Source organism: Mirounga leonina, unplaced genomic scaffold (assembly GCF_011800145.1).
Source record: "Mirounga leonina isolate KUSES-001 unplaced genomic scaffold, KU_Mleo_1.0 Mir_519, whole genome shotgun sequence".
Classification (NCBI taxonomy): domain Eukaryota; kingdom Metazoa; phylum Chordata; class Mammalia; order Carnivora; family Phocidae; genus Mirounga; species Mirounga leonina.
Window position 1 is genome coordinate 1 of NW_023270799.1, and position 21006 is coordinate 21006.

General features: G+C 40.8%; 1 protein-coding gene across 3 annotated transcripts; it reads left to right on the forward strand.

Moving 5' to 3' along the window:
* Positions 1–237: 237 nt before the first annotated feature.
* LOC118000543 (mitotic spindle assembly checkpoint protein MAD2A-like) lies at positions 238–17888 on the forward strand. Of its 3 annotated transcripts, none has more exons than XM_034990296.1 (7): positions 238–1209; positions 4706–5078; positions 5994–6140; positions 9111–9231; positions 10458–10561; positions 10877–10966; positions 13544–13825. In XM_034990296.1, exons 2-7 carry the CDS (start codon positions 5006–5008, stop codon positions 13597–13599), a joined length of 591 nt encoding a protein of 196 aa, XP_034846187.1. In that variant the 5' UTR covers positions 238–1209; positions 4706–5005; the 3' UTR covers positions 13600–13825. The 3 variants fall into 3 exon arrangements, with proteins under 3 accessions (XP_034846187.1, XP_034846186.1, XP_034846185.1); XM_034990295.1 differs by lacking the exon at positions 13544–13825 and adding an exon at positions 13832–17888 and having other exon boundaries at positions 240–1209; XM_034990294.1 differs by lacking the exon at positions 13544–13825 and adding an exon at positions 11274–12830 and having other exon boundaries at positions 241–1209.
* Positions 17889–21006: the final 3118 nt, after the last annotated feature.

The window sequence follows — 21006 nt, forward strand, 5'->3', positions numbered from 1 at the left end:
CCCCCCCCCCCCCCCACACACACACACGGCCGGTGAGAGCAAGATTATTCCCTGAGAGCAAGATTATTTACATACATCCGCGCTCACGGGCCTTCCCCCAGCCCTTCTTTAGCCTCCTAGTCCCCCTAAATCTCCTCAGCGAAACCAAAACAGTTTTGAGCCCCTTCCCTGCGGCTCCGGAAGCACCATTTCCAACTGGGTCCCAGCAGCTCCGCTCCTCCCCCGTCCCCCCTCGCCCTGGCCCTTGGCGGGCGGGGAAGTCGGGGTAGGGGCGAGACCACGAGGAGCCCAAAGGCAGCAACATGCCGGAGTCTTCCCAGAGTAAGCGCTGTCGCCTTTTGCCCCTTTCCAGTCCCTTGCTTGGCCCGGCGCTTCCTTTCACTCTCTCTTGCTCCCAAGGCGGCGCCGCTGAAAGGGCTCCGCAGAGGGGTTCGCGGCGCGCACACAAAGGGCGCTGGGGAGGCGCGGCGGGAGCCGACAGCGGGGCGCTGACGGGTCCCGCGCAGCCCCAGCCGACCCCAGAGGCCAGCTCTTCCCGGTCGAGAGCCAAGCGCCGGGCGGCCGCTGCCGAGGGCGGGGAGGAGGGTGCCTGTCCTTTGGGAGGTGGCTGCCCGGGGGGCAGTTGGGGCGCGCGTGGGAAAGGCTCCCGTAGAGTTGGGGAGGTATTGAGGTTGAAGCCGAGGAAGGAGGGGCCGGAGCAGAGAGTGGAGGCGGGCGGATGCCCTGAAGCCTGAGGAGTTGGTGAGAAGCCGCTGCGCGGGCAAAGGCTTCTACACGCGGACTCCGACTGACTCCAGGACGCGCCTCTTTGGGGAAGAGTCCCGGACCCGCCGCCGCCGCCGCCGCCGCCTCCAGGCAGCGGCCGTCGGGCAGCCGGCGCTGGCTGCCTTGGCCGCCAGGAAAGCGCACTCAGGGCGGTGATGGTGGAGCGGCCGGCCGAGGCTCGGCGCTGGGCTCCCCCCCGCCGGCGTTCGGCCTCCGCTCTGCCGGGCGCTCCCCGCCAGGGGGCGGCGCAGCGCGGAGCGAGCGGGCTGCGGCGGGCGGCGGCCCGGTGGCGGGGTCGGTAAGGGAGCAGGCTTGGAGTCACCGCCTCCCCTGGGCACGTCGTCGCCCCCCGGCGCCTCCCGGAGTCCAGAGTCTGCGGAGGCCGCGTGGTCTGCACTTCGACCTTCCTATGTTTGCTGTGTTGCCCTTTGGAGACAAAACAAGGTAGTCCCTTCAGCATCCCCCCACTTGCCACTTTACCTTGGGGGCGCGGGGCTGGGTGCTGGCTGGGGGCGCCCAGCGGGGGGCGGGGGGGCAGAGGGATGCTTCATTGAAAATGGACTGTCTGATATTTTTGTCTTCCTTTATTCTCTTACGGTGTATTCCTTTGGGATTTTAGAAGGGGCTCTTTTTAAGGCAGTTTCTCCTAAACGAGTTTGTGTCGATTTCATCCCTTTCGGGGGTCTTGGACAGAGGCGATAGCTTAGGGCAAATCTTATCTCTTCCGTTTAATTACTCCGCCCTCCTTTTAAAGTCCTCTTTCCCCGCTTTGGCTGTCTTCCTTCAAAATCTGAATCTGGAGCAACCAGAGGATAAACCCTGAAAAGAAAAGTGGTTTCTTTTCAAAGGACAGTTTCCTGCGAGTTCGGGGTGAGGCACGAAGGCCATCTAGATCTGGAATTATTGATTGTTGTGGGCCCCCAGTTTTCAAAGGTCACCTGCTACTCCGAGGCCATCTGTCCCTAGTTTCCTTTCACCCTTGCACACTTCCACTTTTCTGCCCCCATTGAATGGGGAGCGGGCAGGAGAGCTGGGCTGATTTTTTTCAGTGTGTCAGGCTGTTCTTTGGAGATGTTCTGTAGGCAGATTATTAGTAGTTGAAAGAAAAAAGTGATTTGTCTTACAAATCAACATCAGTGTCCTCTTCTTTTTTTCCTTCTCTCCCTTTAAAGACAGAAACTTAGGATAGTTTGGTGATCTTTTTAAGTAGTCATACATAAGAACACTTCACTCAGAGCCTGCCAAATCTTTGAAAGTAACATTTTATTGGAAGTTAAATGGAAGGGGTTACATTTAATTTTCTTTCCACATTACTTTTTCTCCCAAGTAGCACAGGATTACAGTCCTCATTTCTCAAAGTTACACTTTTCTGTGTAAAATTTAGATCATCTGAAACTCTATATAAAGACTTTTTTAGTTACGGTTTTTATATTATAGTTGATGTTGACAATAGGCTGACCACTTTCTATGACATGTATGTGTATATATATTCTTATATATTTCTAAGAGTTTATGTTGAGTAAAACTTGGAAAACGAAAGTGTAAAATATTTAAGAGTAGTACAGGCCCTCATTAAGTATAAAGTGCTGAAAGTTGTCAGTTTAAAGAATACGATCTAAGAGCTTGTGTGTAGTCAGAGGTTCCTGTTTGGGCTTATATTTGGTGGCATTAACTAGAGATTTAAGATTGAGAGATTAGACAGTAGTTGATTATAAAAATTCCAAACTTCTAAACCCAGTGTGATTCATATGGTTGTGGTAAAAACTTATTGCAGACATTTTAACTTTATAGCTAGGATTTTTTTTTCTTCTTTTAACTAGAAGCTGTTACTCTGCTTTTATCCTGTTTGTTACACTCTGTAAGTGTAAAATGAGTACTGTGTGTGATTCAGGACCCCATGAGACAGTTCTGTAGAAACATTTAACATGTTTTTAAATTTAAAATAAATTTGGATTCACTTAGATTGGCCATCTGTGCCGGTAAACAGGCATGTTGATGGAACTACTTCCATGCATGACATTCATGCATGCTTTTTTATCCTATTCCCAAACTGAATGATCTGTACTCAGTAGTAGTCACTGAACAGAATGAAGGTTTCTGGCATTCCTAAATTCTCATTTAAATACCCGTGAATTTTGGTTGACCTTGAAAGCAGTTCGGCTGCTATATTACATTGTTTCCTATAACTATCTTCAAATACAGAGCTAAGCACCTAGTTAAAAGCTACAAGCTTGGAGCATAGATGCTTTTTAGTAATCACAGCCTGTTTATGTGAATTTGAGTGTCAGTTGAACAATTCAGAACATAATCTATTGGCATAAAAATTAACTGGAGACTAGTAAACTACAACATATGGAAACTCCCACCCTCACCATTCTAGACAACTTTGCAGTTCTACCCGCCTGAGATACTACTGTGTTAATTAAGGGCTCTAATCTTCATGCATTTGCAAATGAAGGCTTCCGGGTGCTAATGCCACCTTAACAGCTGTTGTTATTCTTGACAGCATATTAAAATAATGTTACCTTTCATTAGTTACTAATCATTTCTGCCATTGTGGGTTATGTTTTAGATCATTTAGTATTGTAGGGGTAACGTGATTGACTTCTTATTGCTTTGTTTTGTACTAGGCAAAAGCTTGAGAATATTTGACATATAATGGAAATAGGAGTTACTAATGAGGACCAGTTTTTATGACCGCTTGGATCAAAGTCCAGAAACCGAAGTTTTACACTTCCATGTAACTTTCTATGAGAGACTTTTTACTTGACACTGCAAAACTGTGCTGAATTAGTTGACATTCTGGGTCCTGTGTTTGAGACTTTTTTCTTTTCTCTTTTCTTTCTTTCATATTTTTTTCTTATCTCTAAAAGCTGTAACATTTTTATTGGCAAGATATTTGTATTAAAATCAGATGATGGATATAAAATGAATATTGCCATCCACTTTTTAAAAACACTGTTTCTGTAATTACATAGGAATATCGTTTTCAATTTTCAAACAAATGATTTGTTAAGCATATTTTATTAAGCTGTCAGTAGTGTTGAAGATAATAAAACCCTGTGGTTATTGACTCAGTGTGACTTTAATATTATTTATAATATTTTTTATGATGGTAATTCTGATGCAGTAATGACCTTTTCTTTTTGTATTGTTTATAAACAGGGTTCATATGGTCAGCTTTAAGCTGCTTTTTTAGTGCCCTGAAAGTACTCATGTGTATCAGATTCTTTCCTCCTAAAAGAAGCTGTAGGAGCCCTTATAATGATGTTTCTCATTGCCCTTCTATCGCTAGGGTTCTCAGGGTTTCAAATTCAGATCCATTTTAGAGTCTGCAATGCAAGGTCATGATTCCTAACAATGTGGTAGAATTAATGCAGTGGCAATTATTCATAGTTGCATATCTCAAAATAAATCTATTTGCTTAGCTAACAAAAACTTAAGTAGGCATATAGTACAATTCAGTAGCTTTTTTTCAGATCTGTGAAAATGGCTGATATTTTCATAAGATCATGTTTTCAACACCTCAAGGTGTACAATTTTTAGCATTTTGAATATGGTGTGCAACAAAATTTTCTTTTAAAGTAATTCCACCTAAATATTTAAATATTTAAAATATCTGAAACTGACCCTCCCCCCTCTCATGTGCTCTCTCTCATTCTCTCTCAAATAAATAAATTCTTTTTTTTTTTTTAAGGTTTTTATCCATTTATTTGACAGAGAGAGACAATGAGAGAGGAAACACAAGCAGGGGGAGTGGGACAGGGAGAAGCAGGCCCCCGGCGGGGCAGGGAGCCCGATGCGGGGCTCGATCCCAAGACCCTGGGACCACGACCTGAGCTGAAGGCAGACGCCCAACGACTGAGCCACCCAGGCGCCCCAATAAATAAAATCTTTAAAAAAAAAACCCAAACCAGGTTTTGGCGTCTTCTTCCCTCAGGCCGGTCTAGTAGACCACAACTACACAGGCCCAGCCGGGACCCTGCGGAGCTTGACCACCCAGAACTGGGCGACCACGCCTATCCCCTGCGCCTGCGGACAGGCCAGCTCCGAAAAGCGCCCAGAGGACCTGCAGGCCCCGCCCCACGGGGCGGGGCCTAGAGGCTCATCGCGCCTGCGCCGAGGCCCGAGGGCGTGCTGCGCCGTTACTTTTGAAACGAGTGGCGGGGAACTGCTGTGGGCGTCTCTGCCGTCGCTCTCTGCCGGGGGGAAGCGCACTCCTTCGTCTGTAGGACTGGCCATGGCGCTGCAGCTCTCCCGGGAGCAAGGCATCACCCTGCGCGGGAGCGCCGAAACCGTGGCCGAGTTCTTCTGTAAGTCCTCCTCGCGCAGGCCGGAGGGCGGGGTGAACTGAGGCCAGGCCGCCCGGTAGGCCCGTGGCTCAGCCACGGAGGCGGGGGAAGCGGTAGGGGGCGGAGGGGAGGCCGCGAGGCCGCGAGGCCGAGAATTAAGCTCTCTCTGCCCCAGCCTCCTGCCCGGCGGGAGAATCTAGGAAGAAGCGGATGCAGACGCCGCCTCCGGGCTCCTTGCTAATGGTGGAGCTTGAGGCCTAGGTGCTGCTGAGGCCTGCGGCGCGATGTAGCCCCTCCACCTGCAGCTTTGCTTTCAACTACAGAGCCAGGCCCTTTCCGCCCGCCCCCAGCCTCCGCGACTTAAGAGGGCGTAGGGCCGGGGTGGGGGCCACGTATATTTTTAACAACCCCTCGGCCCCTCTTTGATTCTGGTATTGGCGGTGATGGACTAGATTTAGGAAACGCCATTCCGGACCAGGACAGTTGTGCCTTCTGATAGAATCTGGCAGGACTTGTGAGGAGAAAAGGAGGAAAAAGAGGGAAAGGTTTGCTGAGAGCATTGCAGAGAACAGTTAATCAGTTGCTAACTGAGATGCAAAAGCCTATTTTGACACCCTCTAACCACATAATCTGAATTGGGACTTGGATTACAGTGAGTTGTAGTACTACTTTGACAGTAGATTAATGCCGTTTGGCGCTTTTCTCTTTTTTTGCCACAGAAATGCAGGTATCGTGTTCTCTCTTAATTAGAAGCAAGGTTTTAAGAATGTTTAATGCCACTTTTTACCTACTCTGCTTTCAGCAAAACACCCACAAACACGTTAAGGCATTTATGGTTTTATACCATTAATGAAACGTAGCCACATCTAAATATGTTTTATTTTCCAGAGTTACAAAGTGATAATGACTTTTCTTTAACATTCCTTTTGTTTCCGGCATTTGGCATCAACAGCATTTTATATCAGCGTGGCATATATCCATCTGAAACCTTTACTAGAGTGCAGAAATATGGACTCACCTTGCTTGTAACAACGGATCCTGAGCTCATAAAATACCTAAATAATGTGGTGGAACCGCCGAAAGGTATTTAATTGTTGCAAACCATTTTGAGTTTTGCAGGCCTTGTAGAAACCCATATTTTCTGGCATCTTGGTGGTCATTTTTCAGCTCTGTACAAAAAGGTATAAAACACTACAGCCTCAAATATAGTGATTCTTAATTGGAAGGAAGCAAATAATATATAAATTGAAAGAAAGTCCACCCTTCCCATACTGCAGTTTGAGTGGGTTGAATATCTTGATATTAGGAATCTGATATGGCTTCACAAAACTGTCTCCATCAACTTCCTTAGAAATGATTTTTGCAGTTCATGTAGCCAGATGGAACAAGTTGGAATTTTCTGTCCTTATGATGGTGTTCACTATCGGAGAAAAATCCACTGTATATTTTTAACATATATTTTCTGTAACTGCCTAGAGTTTAAAGCCATCATTACTTAAAGGAAAATAAAATTGGATCCAACCTGGAAACTAAACTTAAAGAAAAGAACTGCTAAGTAATAGAGCACCCAGTAGAGTTTTATTTTTTATATATTTCCATTTGTCTTTTTTAAAATCCTGCCTTTAATCAGTAAGCCTTTTCTATCTGAACACTCACTGTTTTTCTTTAGCTCAAGAAATTACTGTATTGAATCAATACTTGTTCTCCATCTATTCCTTTTTCCCCTCATATTTTTCTCTACTTAGGATTCTCACTTCTAATTTTTCTGTTGTAGGATGTTTCTCCGTAGCTCCCCATTTGATCTTCCAAAACTAGTTCCAAAAAACACTAGTCATCTTTTTTTCTTAATTCATGAGTCATATATATTTCTTTGTATCAAGTAGCTTTATTTTTAAAATTAGATTAATTGGGTTTTTTTTTGGATTATCTTCAGGGCTAAAAAGTAAGATTATTAGTAAGCAACTAATAATCTATATCATCTTAATTTGATGGAGAAGCAAGCCCCACCTAAGCTACTGGTTTTTGGGTTGTCTCCTTTAAGACTACACTGAGGATATTTCTTCACCTCGGATGTAGCAGACCTTCCTCTTTAATTTCTCCCTTTTATTTTAGTTAAAATGGAGGAATTGCTCTTCTTAGAGGCAAATTGTTCAATCTGAATCCCCATTCTTCTAGCCTTAAGGATTTTATCCTAGTTCTTCTCTGGTATTTTTGATTTCTTTGTTTTGATCTCTCTTCAGTTTTAAAAGAAAAAAATTTCCACCCACGCCAAATCCTTAAGTTACTACCCAATTTCTTCCTTTTCAGAGCTAAATTGAGAAGAAGTTGATATATGTCAAGAAAAAGTTGATACATACGACAGCCCGTGTCTAGCAAGTGGCTATTTTTGTACTGCCTGCAAACTAAGAATGTTTTCAGATTTTTTTTTTTTTTAAGATTTTATTTATTTGAGAGAGAGAATGAGATAGAGCATGAGAGGGGGGAGGGTCAGAGGGAGAAGCAGACTCCCTGCTGAGCAGGGAGCCCGATGCGGGACTCGATCCCGGGACTCCAGGATCATGACCTGAGCCGAAGGCAGTCGCTTAACCAACTGAGCCACCCAGGCGCCCTGTTTTCAGATTTTTAAAGGGCTGTTTTTTAAAGACTATGCAACAGAGACCTAGGTGGCCCACAAACCCTAAATATTACAAAATTGTTTTGTCTCTTAAAAAAAGAAAAAAAAACACTACAGATTCCTGAGTATACTATCCCAATTTCCAAGATTAATTCAGGGCTTGTCCTGAGGCCCTCTTCTCACTATAATCTCTCTCTAGGATGATGTCTGACATGTACATAGCTTCACTAACAACCTTGGTGTAGTTGACTCACAAATGTACATCCAACCCAATTCTCCTAATTGTGCTCATATATTTCGTGGCTCCGTTGATATCTTCATCTGGCTATCCCAGTGATACCTGAAAACTAAACTTAAGGCGCTCCTGGCTGGCTCAGTCAATGGAGCATGCAACTCTTGATCTCGAGATATTAAGTTCCAGCCTCATGTTGGGTGTGGAGATTACTTAAAAATAAAATCTTAAAACTTAAGCATCATCTCCCATTTGCATTCTTTTTCTCAGTGAATGGATCAGCCATCCAACTAGCGATATAAACTAGGAAGTTGGGAGCTATCTCAGTCTTTCTTCTTGCTTACTCATAAGTAGTCAATAAATCCTAACAGTTTTAACCATGAAGTCTCTTGAATCTATCTGCTGATCCATCTCTACCAGCTTATCCTTCTCTAAGCCTTCATTACCTCTTGCTTGAATTGCTAATTAATTGGTGTCTCTAGATCCCCTCTTTACCTCTACTCTGCTTTCCACATCACAGCCAGAAGGATAGTTCTGAAATACAAATTTAATTACATCACACCATACTTCAAATACAGTAATGACTTCCCTGGTTCTTGAAGTGTAACTTCTTTAATTTGGCCCATATGGCCTTGCATGGTCTGACCCCTGTGTATCCTACACAAACTGACCTTGTTCATTCTCCCCTTTCTTTACTGCAGTTGTATTACCCTTCTTTCAATCCTCTGGTCAGATGCTCTTCCCTTTTCAATATTTAAGACCTGTACCCTTTTCTGTATCATTTTGCATATTTAATGATAATTTATTTGTAGAACTGAAGTCAAGTGAGAACTCCCTGAGTGAGTCCAATTTTCCTCTCTTATGCTCTCATTGCGTCACATACTGCACCTTCATAGCGTTTACCACAATTAGAATCTTATATTTATCGGTGCAGTGATTAGATTAATGGCCATCTCCTGCATCTTACTTGGATTAGGGTGTACTTCCTGTTTTCTACTCTGTCTTCAGCACTCAGTACTATATCTGGTACAAATACTGAGAATTTGAAAACAGGAGCTAGGTTATTGTGGGGCAGGTTTTCTGTACAGGTTGGCAGAGTTCCAAAATACTAGCGGTAGGAATTTGCTGAGGATAGAAAGTGAGACCTGGGAAGAGAGTTGTTTTGTAATGCAGTGAAACAAAAAAGATTCCTTGTTATGTATTGCAGATTGGTTATACAAGTGTTCAGTTCAGAAACTGGTGGTTGTCATCTCAAATATTGAAAGTGGTGAGGTCCTTGAAAGGTGGCAATTTGATATTGAGTGTGACAAGACTGCCAAAGATGACAGGTAAGTATGAAGTAAATTGCTTCCATTTTTACAGATCTTTTTCCAAAACTGTTTTCTTCTACTAGATGAGTTCTACTTATATTGAACTAGTTTCATATAAAGTAGTTTGTTTCTAAGTATGTTAGATGTGACCTTTAATCTCCTGTGGAGAAGGATTGGGCTCACAAATTGTGCTCACGAAAGAATTTTGCCTATCACGGACTTTTAACATAATTGCGCTTAGACTAAATCCATAAATTTCAAACTTTAGTGTTTATGATGCTATATGTAAAGCTACCATGGTGTCCGTCCTAGGTGGGCCATTTCATGAATTGTAGAAAGGTACTTTTAACCATGAAGTATTATCCTAGACTTTCTCCCAGCTTACTGTGCAGCTCTACTGTATTTCATTTAATGCTACAAACTTCTTAGACACTCCCCCTTTTTTTTTTTTTTTTAGGATTTTATTTATTTATTTAATAGAGCATGCGAGAGAGGGAACATAAACGGGGAGTGGGAGAGGGAGAAGCAGGCTTCCCGCCAAGCAGGGAGCCCGATGTGGGGCTCAATCCCAGGACCCGGGAATCATGATCTGAGCCAAAGGCAGTCGCTTAACTACCTGAGCCACCCAGGCGCCCCTCCTTAGACACTTATTAAACTGAAGTTTTTAGATTATCTGGATGGGAGATGCCCATCATTATATGCTAATTTCTAGCATCGTCCTAGGCATGCTTACCTGTAAACTCTGAACTGTCTCTCATAATGAAATGATGGAGTTTGCTCCTGAAGCCTTTGGTCTGTTTTAGAAAATGTTTAATTATTAACGCCATACACGATTAACATCTTATTTGAGGCAATAGGAAATTAGACATTTAGGCATTACTAAAAATGCCAAAATGATTATACCGATTCAATATTTTAGATACTGCTTGTTATCTTTATTTTAAGACATGCTGAAGCTTTCCTGACTTGAAGTACTTGGCAGGTTTTCTAGTCATCTGTTATTTAATGACCTGATACTAAGAACAACCCTAAAAAATGATTGGAAGGATAAATGAAATAATAGAGATACATATTGGGCCTACTAAGTTTCTTAAGGACATATATTTATTTTCATTTAAAAAAAAAAACTCCTTTTGAATGCATTACTTATTTGATTTTGGAAGCATTTAATCAGATAAATAATCTTACCTGTGTTTCAAATAACTTGTTAAAACTTAAAATGAATTAATTGGTTTCTTTGATAGTGCACCCAGAGAAAAGTCTCAGAAAGCTATCCAAGATGAAATCCGTTCAGTGATCAGACAGATCACAGCTACGGTGACATTTCTGCCACTATTGGAAGTTTCTTGTAAGTATTATACAACTTCACACTGGCTTAAATTTGTTGTGGAAAAGACTAAGCTACTACTTTAAGAATTAACGCGCTCATTAAGTTTTTTCTTAATTATAAATGTCATGTTATATGAATGAGAAAAGTGTGATAAAGCTAAAGTAATGCTATTTGCATTTTATTTACAAGTGCTGAAAAGGAAAGCAATGAAAGTATTCTACAGTACTCACTCTTGAATATTTTGATGTAATTTCTTTCATTATTTTTATTTTCTACACATTTCTATGTATATAATTAAGATTTATAGCTATAATTGTGTCTTTGTTTTCTTAGTTACTCCTTCATTCATCAGATATATCCTAAATACCTACTACATGCCAGATGCTGTTCTGGGCACTGGGATACAGCTGTCACAGAACCAAGGTATTATCTTTTCTATGGCTTAGATTCATGCTGTCTCATGATTAATTTTATACTTTCTGCAAATATTTTTAGTGGTTTTCTCTTTAAAAAAAAAAAAACTTGAGTTTTTCATAAAGTAAAAGGAGTACAGTGTTTTCTGTACTAAAATTTCCATTGAGGAAAAGCAATTAGTTAATATAATTGATTAGAGATCAAGGTAAACTAGCTTTTCTGACACTATAGATGGTTCAAATGTGAAAGACACAGGAAGGGTGGTTGTACTTTAGAAAAAAATAATTGTACTTTAATGATCTTATCCCCAATTTAGGTTCATTTGATCTCCTGATACATACAGACAAAGATTTGGTTGTACCTGAAAAATGGGAAGAGTCGGGACCACAGTTTATTACCAATTCTGAGGAAGTCCGTCCCTTCGTTCATTTACTACTACAATCCACAAAGTAAATAGCATGGTGGCCTACAAAATTCCTGTCAATGACTGAGGATAAGATAAGGACAGTGATGTACTTATAACTCTCAGATGTGGTTTTCCTGAAACCAAGTCAACTATAGTTGATACATTTTGTTTCACTGGTTAATTTTTAGATGGGGAAAACTTAACATTATACTTCTATTGAACTGTGCATAATTGTTCCATTTTTTGGTACCTGTATGACTTTATACAGGGTTGGTATAAATTATTGCACATTGTTCAGAAGGGAACTAGCAGATTACATCAGCATTGTTAATGTCAATTCCTTTAAAGGTGGTAACTGTAGATGGAAAGCTTTTGCCATAAAGCTAAATGCCTTCTTAAACCTTTTGGTCAAGTACCTTGATTCGGAATATAGGTAGGCAGATATTTAAATATAAAATACAGCAAAAGAAGTCCGAATATTCAGAGTCTTTGTTTAGATCCTGAAATTATCTAATGATAATCTGTAAGTAATGAAATACTGCTCCTGTTAGGTCCTTTTGCCATTTATTTTATTTGTATATTTTCCGTATTAAAAGCATTTCCAATTATTTGATTTTAATTTATATAACTTGAACTTACAAAGCTATGTATATTGCCACTGTTTAAATTCCTGTGATACAGAACACTTAAAATTTTTTTTTTATGTTTTATAAAATCAAGCTTTAAATGATGTAATAAAGTTAAGTATGTATATTTTAATTTGTCTTAACATATTTTTATATTGGTGTGGTATTAACACAGTTAAATAGTAGGATGGATTCAGTATAGCAAATAATATCTTGTACCTACCAGGGCCTAAGAATACAAACTTGAGTCAGTCTGGAGGTGCTTTCAATTTAATGGACAAGCTTTGATTATACCCCTTTAATCTTATAACTGTGGACTTAAAATAAGCATCATTCTTTGTATAAAATAATACATGTCATTTGTTAGCGTATGTTGGGCTGTAGAACTTTTCTATACTCCTAGCCTTATTGCTAGCCTAGTCTTCCTTATTTTGCCAAGGTCAGTTGAAGGCAGACTTCTAAAAAGTCTCTTCTAATCTCTGTTCTAAATCTTATCTCATTTTGTAATAATTAAGTGCTTAGTATCAGGCACTGTTCTAAGCTCTTTATATGTATTAACTCGTTAATCTTCACTATAAAGTAAAAACACATAGCCTGTATCCATTCCTTCAAAAATTACAAAGTGAACACCTGTTAACGTGCCAAGTATTGGGATGACTGAAACAGGGTCCTGGCCTTTCTGAAGTTTGAGATATGAAGGAGAGGAAAGTACATGGCAAGCTTCCAAGAAGTAACTACACAGATTTATCACATATGTATTTGTCTTTGTTATTTCACCTGAATGATCTGTTTGATCCTGTTGCCTGCCTGTTAAGAATAAAGGGCAATTCTCTCACTACAAGACAAGTGTAGGTCCCCGTATTTGATGATGGGTGTAGTGAATGCTGTTGCGAAAGCCCATTCCCTTGAGAGTTGAAGCTATCTAATTTTAGAGGTCCACCCACAACTCTTGCCTGAATAAGAAAAGTAGTTATGCAGAAATGGAAATGATTTTGAATTAGGTATGGTCAAGAGTCTGGTTTTCCAACATGAGATATAGTACAAAGTGGTCACTAGTAAGATTAAAACATTTGAATTCTTGGCTGTACATAACCTTCATAACATGACACATTAGGTTGAGAAAGAAAGCAGAAATGGAAGTTCAGTAAAAATATGGAGAGAGTTGAAAATTCTGAAACTACTTTTGGGACAAAAGTTTGAAATTCTTTTCAGAAAGCAGTAACTGCTTTAGGAAACACAATGCCTCTGCTAAATGGCCGGAAATAATGTGGTTCTTCCCCCACAAAAGCTCACTGGTAGCAACTTTCTTAATATATCATTGATAATACTTAAATTTCTGTCATTTGTGTTTTTATTTACCAAATTAAATGACCCTAATATTATCAGTTTTAATTTGTGATTTCTAACATTGCTAATTTCCCCCCCTTATAGATTATGTATCATTTAAGAAATACAAATACAAAGCTATGAGCTTTGTTGGTAAAGTTCAATTGGAAAAGCTTTGGCCTATGGCTCCAGCTAAACTTGTCCTGCCTTCTTTCCTCTACCTTGAAGCTCACCTTAGGAGGGAGATATTTAAACCAACAGGTTCAAGAATTGGGAATGACTGATGAGTACTGGGTGTTACATGTAGGTGATGAATCACTAAATTCTCCTGAAACTAATATTACAGTATATGTTAATTAAGTAGAATTTAAATAAAGATTTGCTAGGAAAAAAAAAAAAAAACAAAACGTGCGTGACTTCCATACCATGTGAAACAGAGAAGCCAAGATTCCAAGAGAGTCTGATAGGCCTCTGATAGGCCTGGCCTGGACTCTGACTCGGTTTTGCTTACCATAGGTACAGGAGTGAAAACAACATGTTCCGATTGGGCCTGTCGAGGTCTGAAACAGAGCCCCAGATGGGACTGAACCACACCCGGTCTTCAGGACTCTTCTCCCAGTGTCATCAATTGGACAAGGAAGTCAAGCCTGGATGGGAATTTTACACAGAGGTATAACGATCTCATGTTTTAGTTGGCTTTTGCTTCATAGCAAACAACCATAGAATAACCGTAAGCATTTTTTTTTTTCCTGTAAGTCTGTGGATTATCTGGGGTGCTTGTTTTATTCTCATGCAAATCTGCAGGTCACATGTTTCATTCTACCATTGAAGGGGCAATAGCTAGCCAGGACTTTTAAAGCTTAGTTTCCAAACTTTGACACTGACATTTTTGCCCACATTCCACTGATTTTGGCCAAGTCTTGTGGCTGAGCCAAACTTCAGTGGGGCAGGGAAGTATACTCCTCCCATGGAGTTGGGGAAAGGGGTATGTGAAAATGTGATGAAAGTGATAATATTATTATTAGACAGGACAGATCAGAATAGCTATAATGCCGCATTGTAACTCATTTTCCACCAGATGTCACTAATGCTGCAATATTCAAATTAAGGTGAACTTTTGACTTTAAAGGCTGTAATATTCAGCTTTTCTTATTGGAAATTAACAGTGGGATTTCTGGCTACAAAAATATAGACATCCAAGGAAGGAAATACAGCATCTGTAATTGGCTAAGCACTTCACATGAATTATTTAATTTAATTCTCATGCTTTAGTGCACAAGTAGAATTGCGGAATCAGCGGGCGTGCAAACTGCACTACATTTTTTAGAGTTTAGATGGTCTCTTCTGTCCATGACCAAGGAAGCTCATCTGGCTCCTCAGCAAGCACATCAAAAGGAGTGTTTCTTCACCCGTTTCCTAATGGCTCTTACCTTTGACATCCTCTTAGCAATTGAGTGTCCAGAGCAAACTGGTTTTCATTTACTCCGCTTTACAAAACTCTACGTCTCTTTGGGTGCATTTGTATTTACACTTTCCTCAGATGACTTCCTGTAACTTATCCATATTGTGCAAAGAATAAATCAAGTGTGCATTTGTGAGCAGTTGTGAAACACTTTACCCACTAGTCAAAAGAATTGTTCGTTAAGTAACCTCAGTTACTCTTTAGGGAATTAATTTTTGGCTAAAGTTGTAAATAATAATTTCTTATTCTTGTTTTAATTAAATATGTGAAATTAGATTTTAAGTTATTTTGTTCAGTGTAACCGTGATAAAAATTTGTGTTGGAATAACTATGGAATAGAAATGCTGCTAAATTCCAAATTTTATGAGCTACATTTTCTAAGAACAGATCTTTAAAGATCTTTCCATTCTTCACGAACATGGCTTTGAAAGCCAGCAGTATTAACTGATGCTTATTAAAAAAAATCTAGTTGGGAAAGCTACTTAATCTTCATTAGAGTTGACAATGCTGTTCCAATCTGGCAAAAACACTGTAGCCTTAGCAACAAAACTATTAGAAAAGGCCTAGAGAGAAAAATGTCAAGAGTTGACCCTCTGATTACACAAGTCAGTTTATGTTACCGTTTCACCTATTTTTGTGCTCTTACCATTTGATCTATTTTTATACTAGAGAAACATCATTTCATTTATTTGTATAAAGTCCATTGTCATCTGCGTTTATCTGCACCATTTTGCTATGCAAGCTTGTTTGCACAAAGGTACACATCCTATCAAAATCTTTATTGTTTTGGCATTTTATCTGTGCTGAAAAAGGCCTCTGAATATAAGCACGACCGCTCAGGCTCCACTTCCATGCAAGGGAAAGATGCCAAACCTCTTTAAAAACTATCTAGATAGGGACATGCCCAGTGGATACCTAGACATGGATGTGAATTTCTTTCTGAATGGCAGTCTCGCTGACTCACACGCATTTCCTTTAATCCTCACAACAACCCTAGGAAGGTTATTGTTGCCATTTTACACACGTAAAACCTGAGATTCAGGGAGCCTAGGTAATTTGCCCAACTTCAAACATCCAGAATCTGTCCCCAGGCCCGACCCCAAGGCCAATATTCTTTCTAGTATATCTCCTTGCTTCTCAGAGACTAGGGAACAAAGGAGGGTGCCCCTGCTCCAGTGTGCACAGACTCAGCCAAAAAGACTAGACTGCTACATGACTCTAACCCCAAGTTGGGGAAGGAGAACTCAACAGTATTTTGAGTATCAAGTTTCATTAATTTTTTAAAAAACACTTTTTCATAACAAGCGATCATTAAATGTTTATATACACACAGTATTTTGCTGTACCATAGCTGCATGCATCTTCTTCCATCAACATTTTCTTCTCTCATTCTTTCACTTGTTTTTGTAACTACATGCTGTGTTGGAATTTGAACGAGTGAGAAATAGAGGAGACAGAAGGCGATTGAGATGTATGTTATCATCCAAATCATGGGGTTCCCTAGCAAAGCTGGGTAGAGTGAGGCTTAGATCTCAAGCAGAAACAGGGTTTGCTACTACACCTCCAGAAATGAGCCGGGAATGGCCAGGCAACTGCAGGCATCCTCGCGCAAGCCCACTCCAACATGGGAGCAAGAAGCCCTGCGTCCTGAACGCCAAGGGCACAATAAGAAAGCACTTGACTAGAACTCCTATAAGTCTTAGAAAGGTCTTTTCTCTGTTGCTTGGAATGGTGTGAGAGAGACAGTGGAGAGAGGGGCCCCAGATCTCTGCCCAACAGCACCTTCTGTCATCAGGATTGGAATGGAGACCCGGAGAGTGGAGTAGCATGCATCCCTCTCGTTGAATATTTGCCAGCTTTTTAAGCTTTTTAGTGTATTACACTGTGCGTTCCACAGGCGTCCTGTGAGTTGCTTTAGGTAGCATGCTCACGGGCATTTTTTTTTTTAAATTTTAGTAACTATGTATTTTAATCTGTATTCAGAAAAACGTATAACATGTTCTAACACATTACCATGAGCGAAGATTCTAAAGTCCACTCTGAATGTTTAAAGAAAAACATATCAGTATTTTGTATGGATGATGCAAATGTAGACAAGGTAAGAAGGCCGCGCACACACGATGGGAGGCTGAGAACCAATGTCGTAGCCCTTTGTGCTCCAGCCTCCGAAGGGAGCCAGGGCAGCAGTCCCCTTAGCGGAGCCGCGCCTGCTCCCGCTACTGCTGCGCTCACACACGCCTGAACTCGCCTCCTCCCCACAGAGTCCTTCTGGAACTGCTGAAGGGCATCTTGCTTTCTGCCCACAAAAGACTCCGGCCCCATGAGTCCGGTAGAACGCCATGCAGCACGCTAAGCTGAAAGTTAACTCTCCGGTCCATTTCGTATCACTAATTAGGTCCAGTCATGTTGTCCAAAGTGGCTCACCAGACTTTGATGAAATGAACACAGAGACTGTATCCACATGAAAATGTCCCAAATTTGAACAATAGGACACTCTTTGTTTATGACTCCACTTCCCCCCAAACTAAATCCCCTCACAAAAGCCCATAGAAATTAAAGTCCAAGTGCCTTCATTCTCAATCGTATACAGTTGGCTCAGTGTCAGCCAGAGGCTTTTACGCAGAGCCTGGGTTCCGGTAGCTGTAGCGGTGTCCTGGGATTTCACAGGAATGGGCGTAGCTTCTTCAGCCTCTTCAAAGTTGGTTCGAACCTCGAATTAGTTCTAGTCTCCAAGGGGCCAGCAGTCACAAAAGAGACTGCATCTCCCCTATAGAAGTTGTCACAAACAAAACTGTGGTCCCCCAATTAAGTGAATAGGTAATGGCGTGGCAGGTAACTTAGTGCTCCCTCTATTGGAGACAGCGAGGACCTGGGAACTGTTGGGTTTCAGTCCCAGGGCAAGCCAGCCAGAGGCACCCGCCTTGAGTCCACAGCCTGTGAGTCCGTATTCACTGAGCACACAGCGCCCAGCAACCGTTGTGCTTCCACATGTTTAATATGTGTGTGTATTTCTTTGTGTTTGTTGTTGTTACTGTTTTGTTTTGGTGACTCGTGTGTAGTCATCTCCCATATATATTGCCTACTTTCAGGGAGGGACCTTTTCTTTTTTTTTTTTTCTTTCTATTAACATATAACGTATTATTTGTTTCAGGGGTACAGGTCTGTGATTCATCAGTCTTCCACAATTCACAGCGCTCACCATAGCACATACCCGCCCCAATGTCTATCACCCAGCCACGTCATCCCTCCCACCCGCCACCACTCCAGCAACCCTCAGTTTATTTCCTGAGATTGAGAGTCTCTTATGGTTTGTCTCCCTCTGGTTTCATCTTGTTTCATTTTTCTCTCCCTTCCCCTATGATCCTCTGCCTTGTTTCTCAAATTTAGAGAGTGACCCTGAGACATTATTGCCTTCTTCGAAAATTTAGATATTCTGGTTTCATTTCCTTGTGTCTCGTGTCCCATGCTTTTGGCACTTTGGTGCAAGATTGTGGTCTAGAGAAAACGTCTACTCCCAAACTCCTCCGAATGTGTTCTCTCCAGAACAGTGGAGTGAAACACATTCTCCTCTGCCAGTGCATGAGGAATGGGGTAATGAACGTCACCCTGCTCCCTTAGCACTATGTTTAACTTACTGATATGCCACATCTTATTTGTTCTGATAGTAGTAATTGTCATCACTCTTCCATAGACTTTTCATTCCTACCTAGGCAGGCTGAGTTGGACCTTGCTAGGAGGTAGTTGACCAGAACCAAGATTCTAAGAAAATAAAATACCACGGTCACAGTAAGAGCCAATGAGTCAGGATTACTCTTTGTCAAGAACGAACAGAAGGATACTAAAGTTTAGCAAGACTTTAAGAAGATTCTAGATATCACAGATGAAAGTAGTCAAAAGTTAGTATTCCAAAGAGTGGCGCCATTTGAAAAGACAGAACACAAGCACAAACAAATAAAAAGGATTCCAAGACACTTAAATTAAGGGCAGAAACTTTTCTTTTCTCTCTTACTCCTTCCTGTCTCAGTAGGATCTGACCACTGGTGTAAGGAAAGAGACTGCAGCTGGGAAGGAAATGATGCCAAGAGCTGCAGCTGCAAAGAGTCAGGGTTTTTTTTTTTTTAACTTTTATAGTGTAAAATTAATACATACACACATTTTAAAAAACAAGCAGTACAGAGTGGTACCAAATGAAAAGGAAATTCCCTGCCTGAACCTGTTCCCCAACTCCTCATTTCCAGCTCCCTATTTTTAAATATTTTCTGTTCTACTGGTGGTTATCACAATACCTCTGAAACCTATTTAATACTTTCATTTCTTGTTTTATGAACTTGAAATAGCATCTATTGAAAGATGAGAAACTTATTTCTTTTATCCATCTGCTTCTACATTTTCCAGTTACATTGTTTTGATTTTTCTGGTTATTACCATTTTAAAGAGTATGCTTACGTCTGTATTTTGTTACATCAATTTTAGACAGTGTATCTTGATTTTTTGCTATATAAATAAATAGGTGAAAAAGATCTGTGACATTATCTCTTCCACGTCTCTGCTGCCTTAATATTCAGACTTCCATTTTTTTTATATTATCAATGTTAGTATTAGTCAGATTCTTTTACAGTTGTTGTCTTCCAAGTTTTGTTTATACGTTGATTCTACAAATTAAAATAGCATTTCCATTATTCCAATGATTAAATTACTCCTTACCGAAGGACCAAATAGCTCTACTTACTGAGAAAGAAAGGGTAATCTTATGTCATTAAAACTGAAAGATGAATGTTCCAAGTGTCAAAGTCAAGTGGGATTCCTGAAACTCAATCTTCAAGACTTTCTAGTACATTTAATTTGGTCGATGATATCTTTAATTTCCAAAAAATCTTTTTCTTTGTTCTTATTTTATAGCCACCCATTCTTTGGCTTCTTGACTCTGAAGATGTTAGTTGGTTTTGTTAATCATTTTTTTTTTTTTTCCTGTTCTCTTACTTGTTTTCTTTAGGATTCGACTGTTACAATATCTGTTCCACTTGGACCTTCTCATTTTTGTTTTTCACTTACTCTAAATTTTCTGGGGTTTTTTCCCCCATATATGTGAGTGATGAAAAAGGTTGACCAGTATTGATAGCGTGATTTGCCACTGCCGTATTAGACCTCTTTCATGAATGAAAAGATGGATGGCAGGTTCTGTGTACATATAAGCTAGTAGTACTGTTTTAGGGTACATTTAGATATTTTGTTCACCATGTATTTTTTGAAAATTGACTTTTTAAAATACTACATTGAAATTAAAATATCGTATCTTATTTACTTAGTTTTTTGGTGCACCTCAAATTTTGTGTGCCTGGTTTCACTCACTGTAGTATCTATTTGGGCCAAGGGCCTGAAAGGTTAAATGTAATTTCCAGGTATGGTCAGTAGAGGGCAGCGAAGGGTAGTGGAGTGAGCACTCGCAGCCAAGGCCTGGGCATCCCTTTTTTCCCTCTATAGAGATAAAAATCCATCAGTGGTAGTAGAAAGTCCAGAGTGCCAGAATCAGGAGAGAAATTACTCATAGGGATACTGATCCAGAATGGGGATCAGCTGAGGAGGCACAATTCACAGCCTGGTATCTATCTTAGCGATGTGAACCACTAGACATCAGGAGGGGAATCATTCGACTTTCCCAGTCCTGACTCCTCCTACTCCCTGCCTGTCTAAAACCTCAGATCTGGCTCCGTAAAATAACAGGAGTCTCCTGTCCATCTTGGGAGCTGATGCAAACTTCCTGACTGAGAGTTAGGACATGGTCCCAGCAGTGGGCTAAGTGTTCCTCAACCAGCCATTTCAGGGAGGAGAGACTGAGTGGGATAGGGGCACCATAGGCAAACACTGACAGCTGATGAAAACACTCACATATGTGTCAGTTAAATAATCTGGGACCCAACCTAAACGGGATGTGGCTTAAAATATATTTTCTTTCCTCCTCCAGAAGGAAAACATTGTTTAGGTGAGGAAAAACTATATGACTTTGAAATTAGACAAACTTGACTCTGTAGATTATTTGGTATGTGGTTCTCAGTTACTTCACTTTATTGAGCTTCAGTTTCTCCATCTGTAACATGGAAATAATGATTCTTACCTCACAAATCTGCTGCAAGGAAATGAGATGATGTCCATAAACTGCCTGGCAAAGAACTTGGCAATTTGTAGTTACTCAATTGGCATTACTACCTGTTCTCTCTCCCTGTCTTTGGTC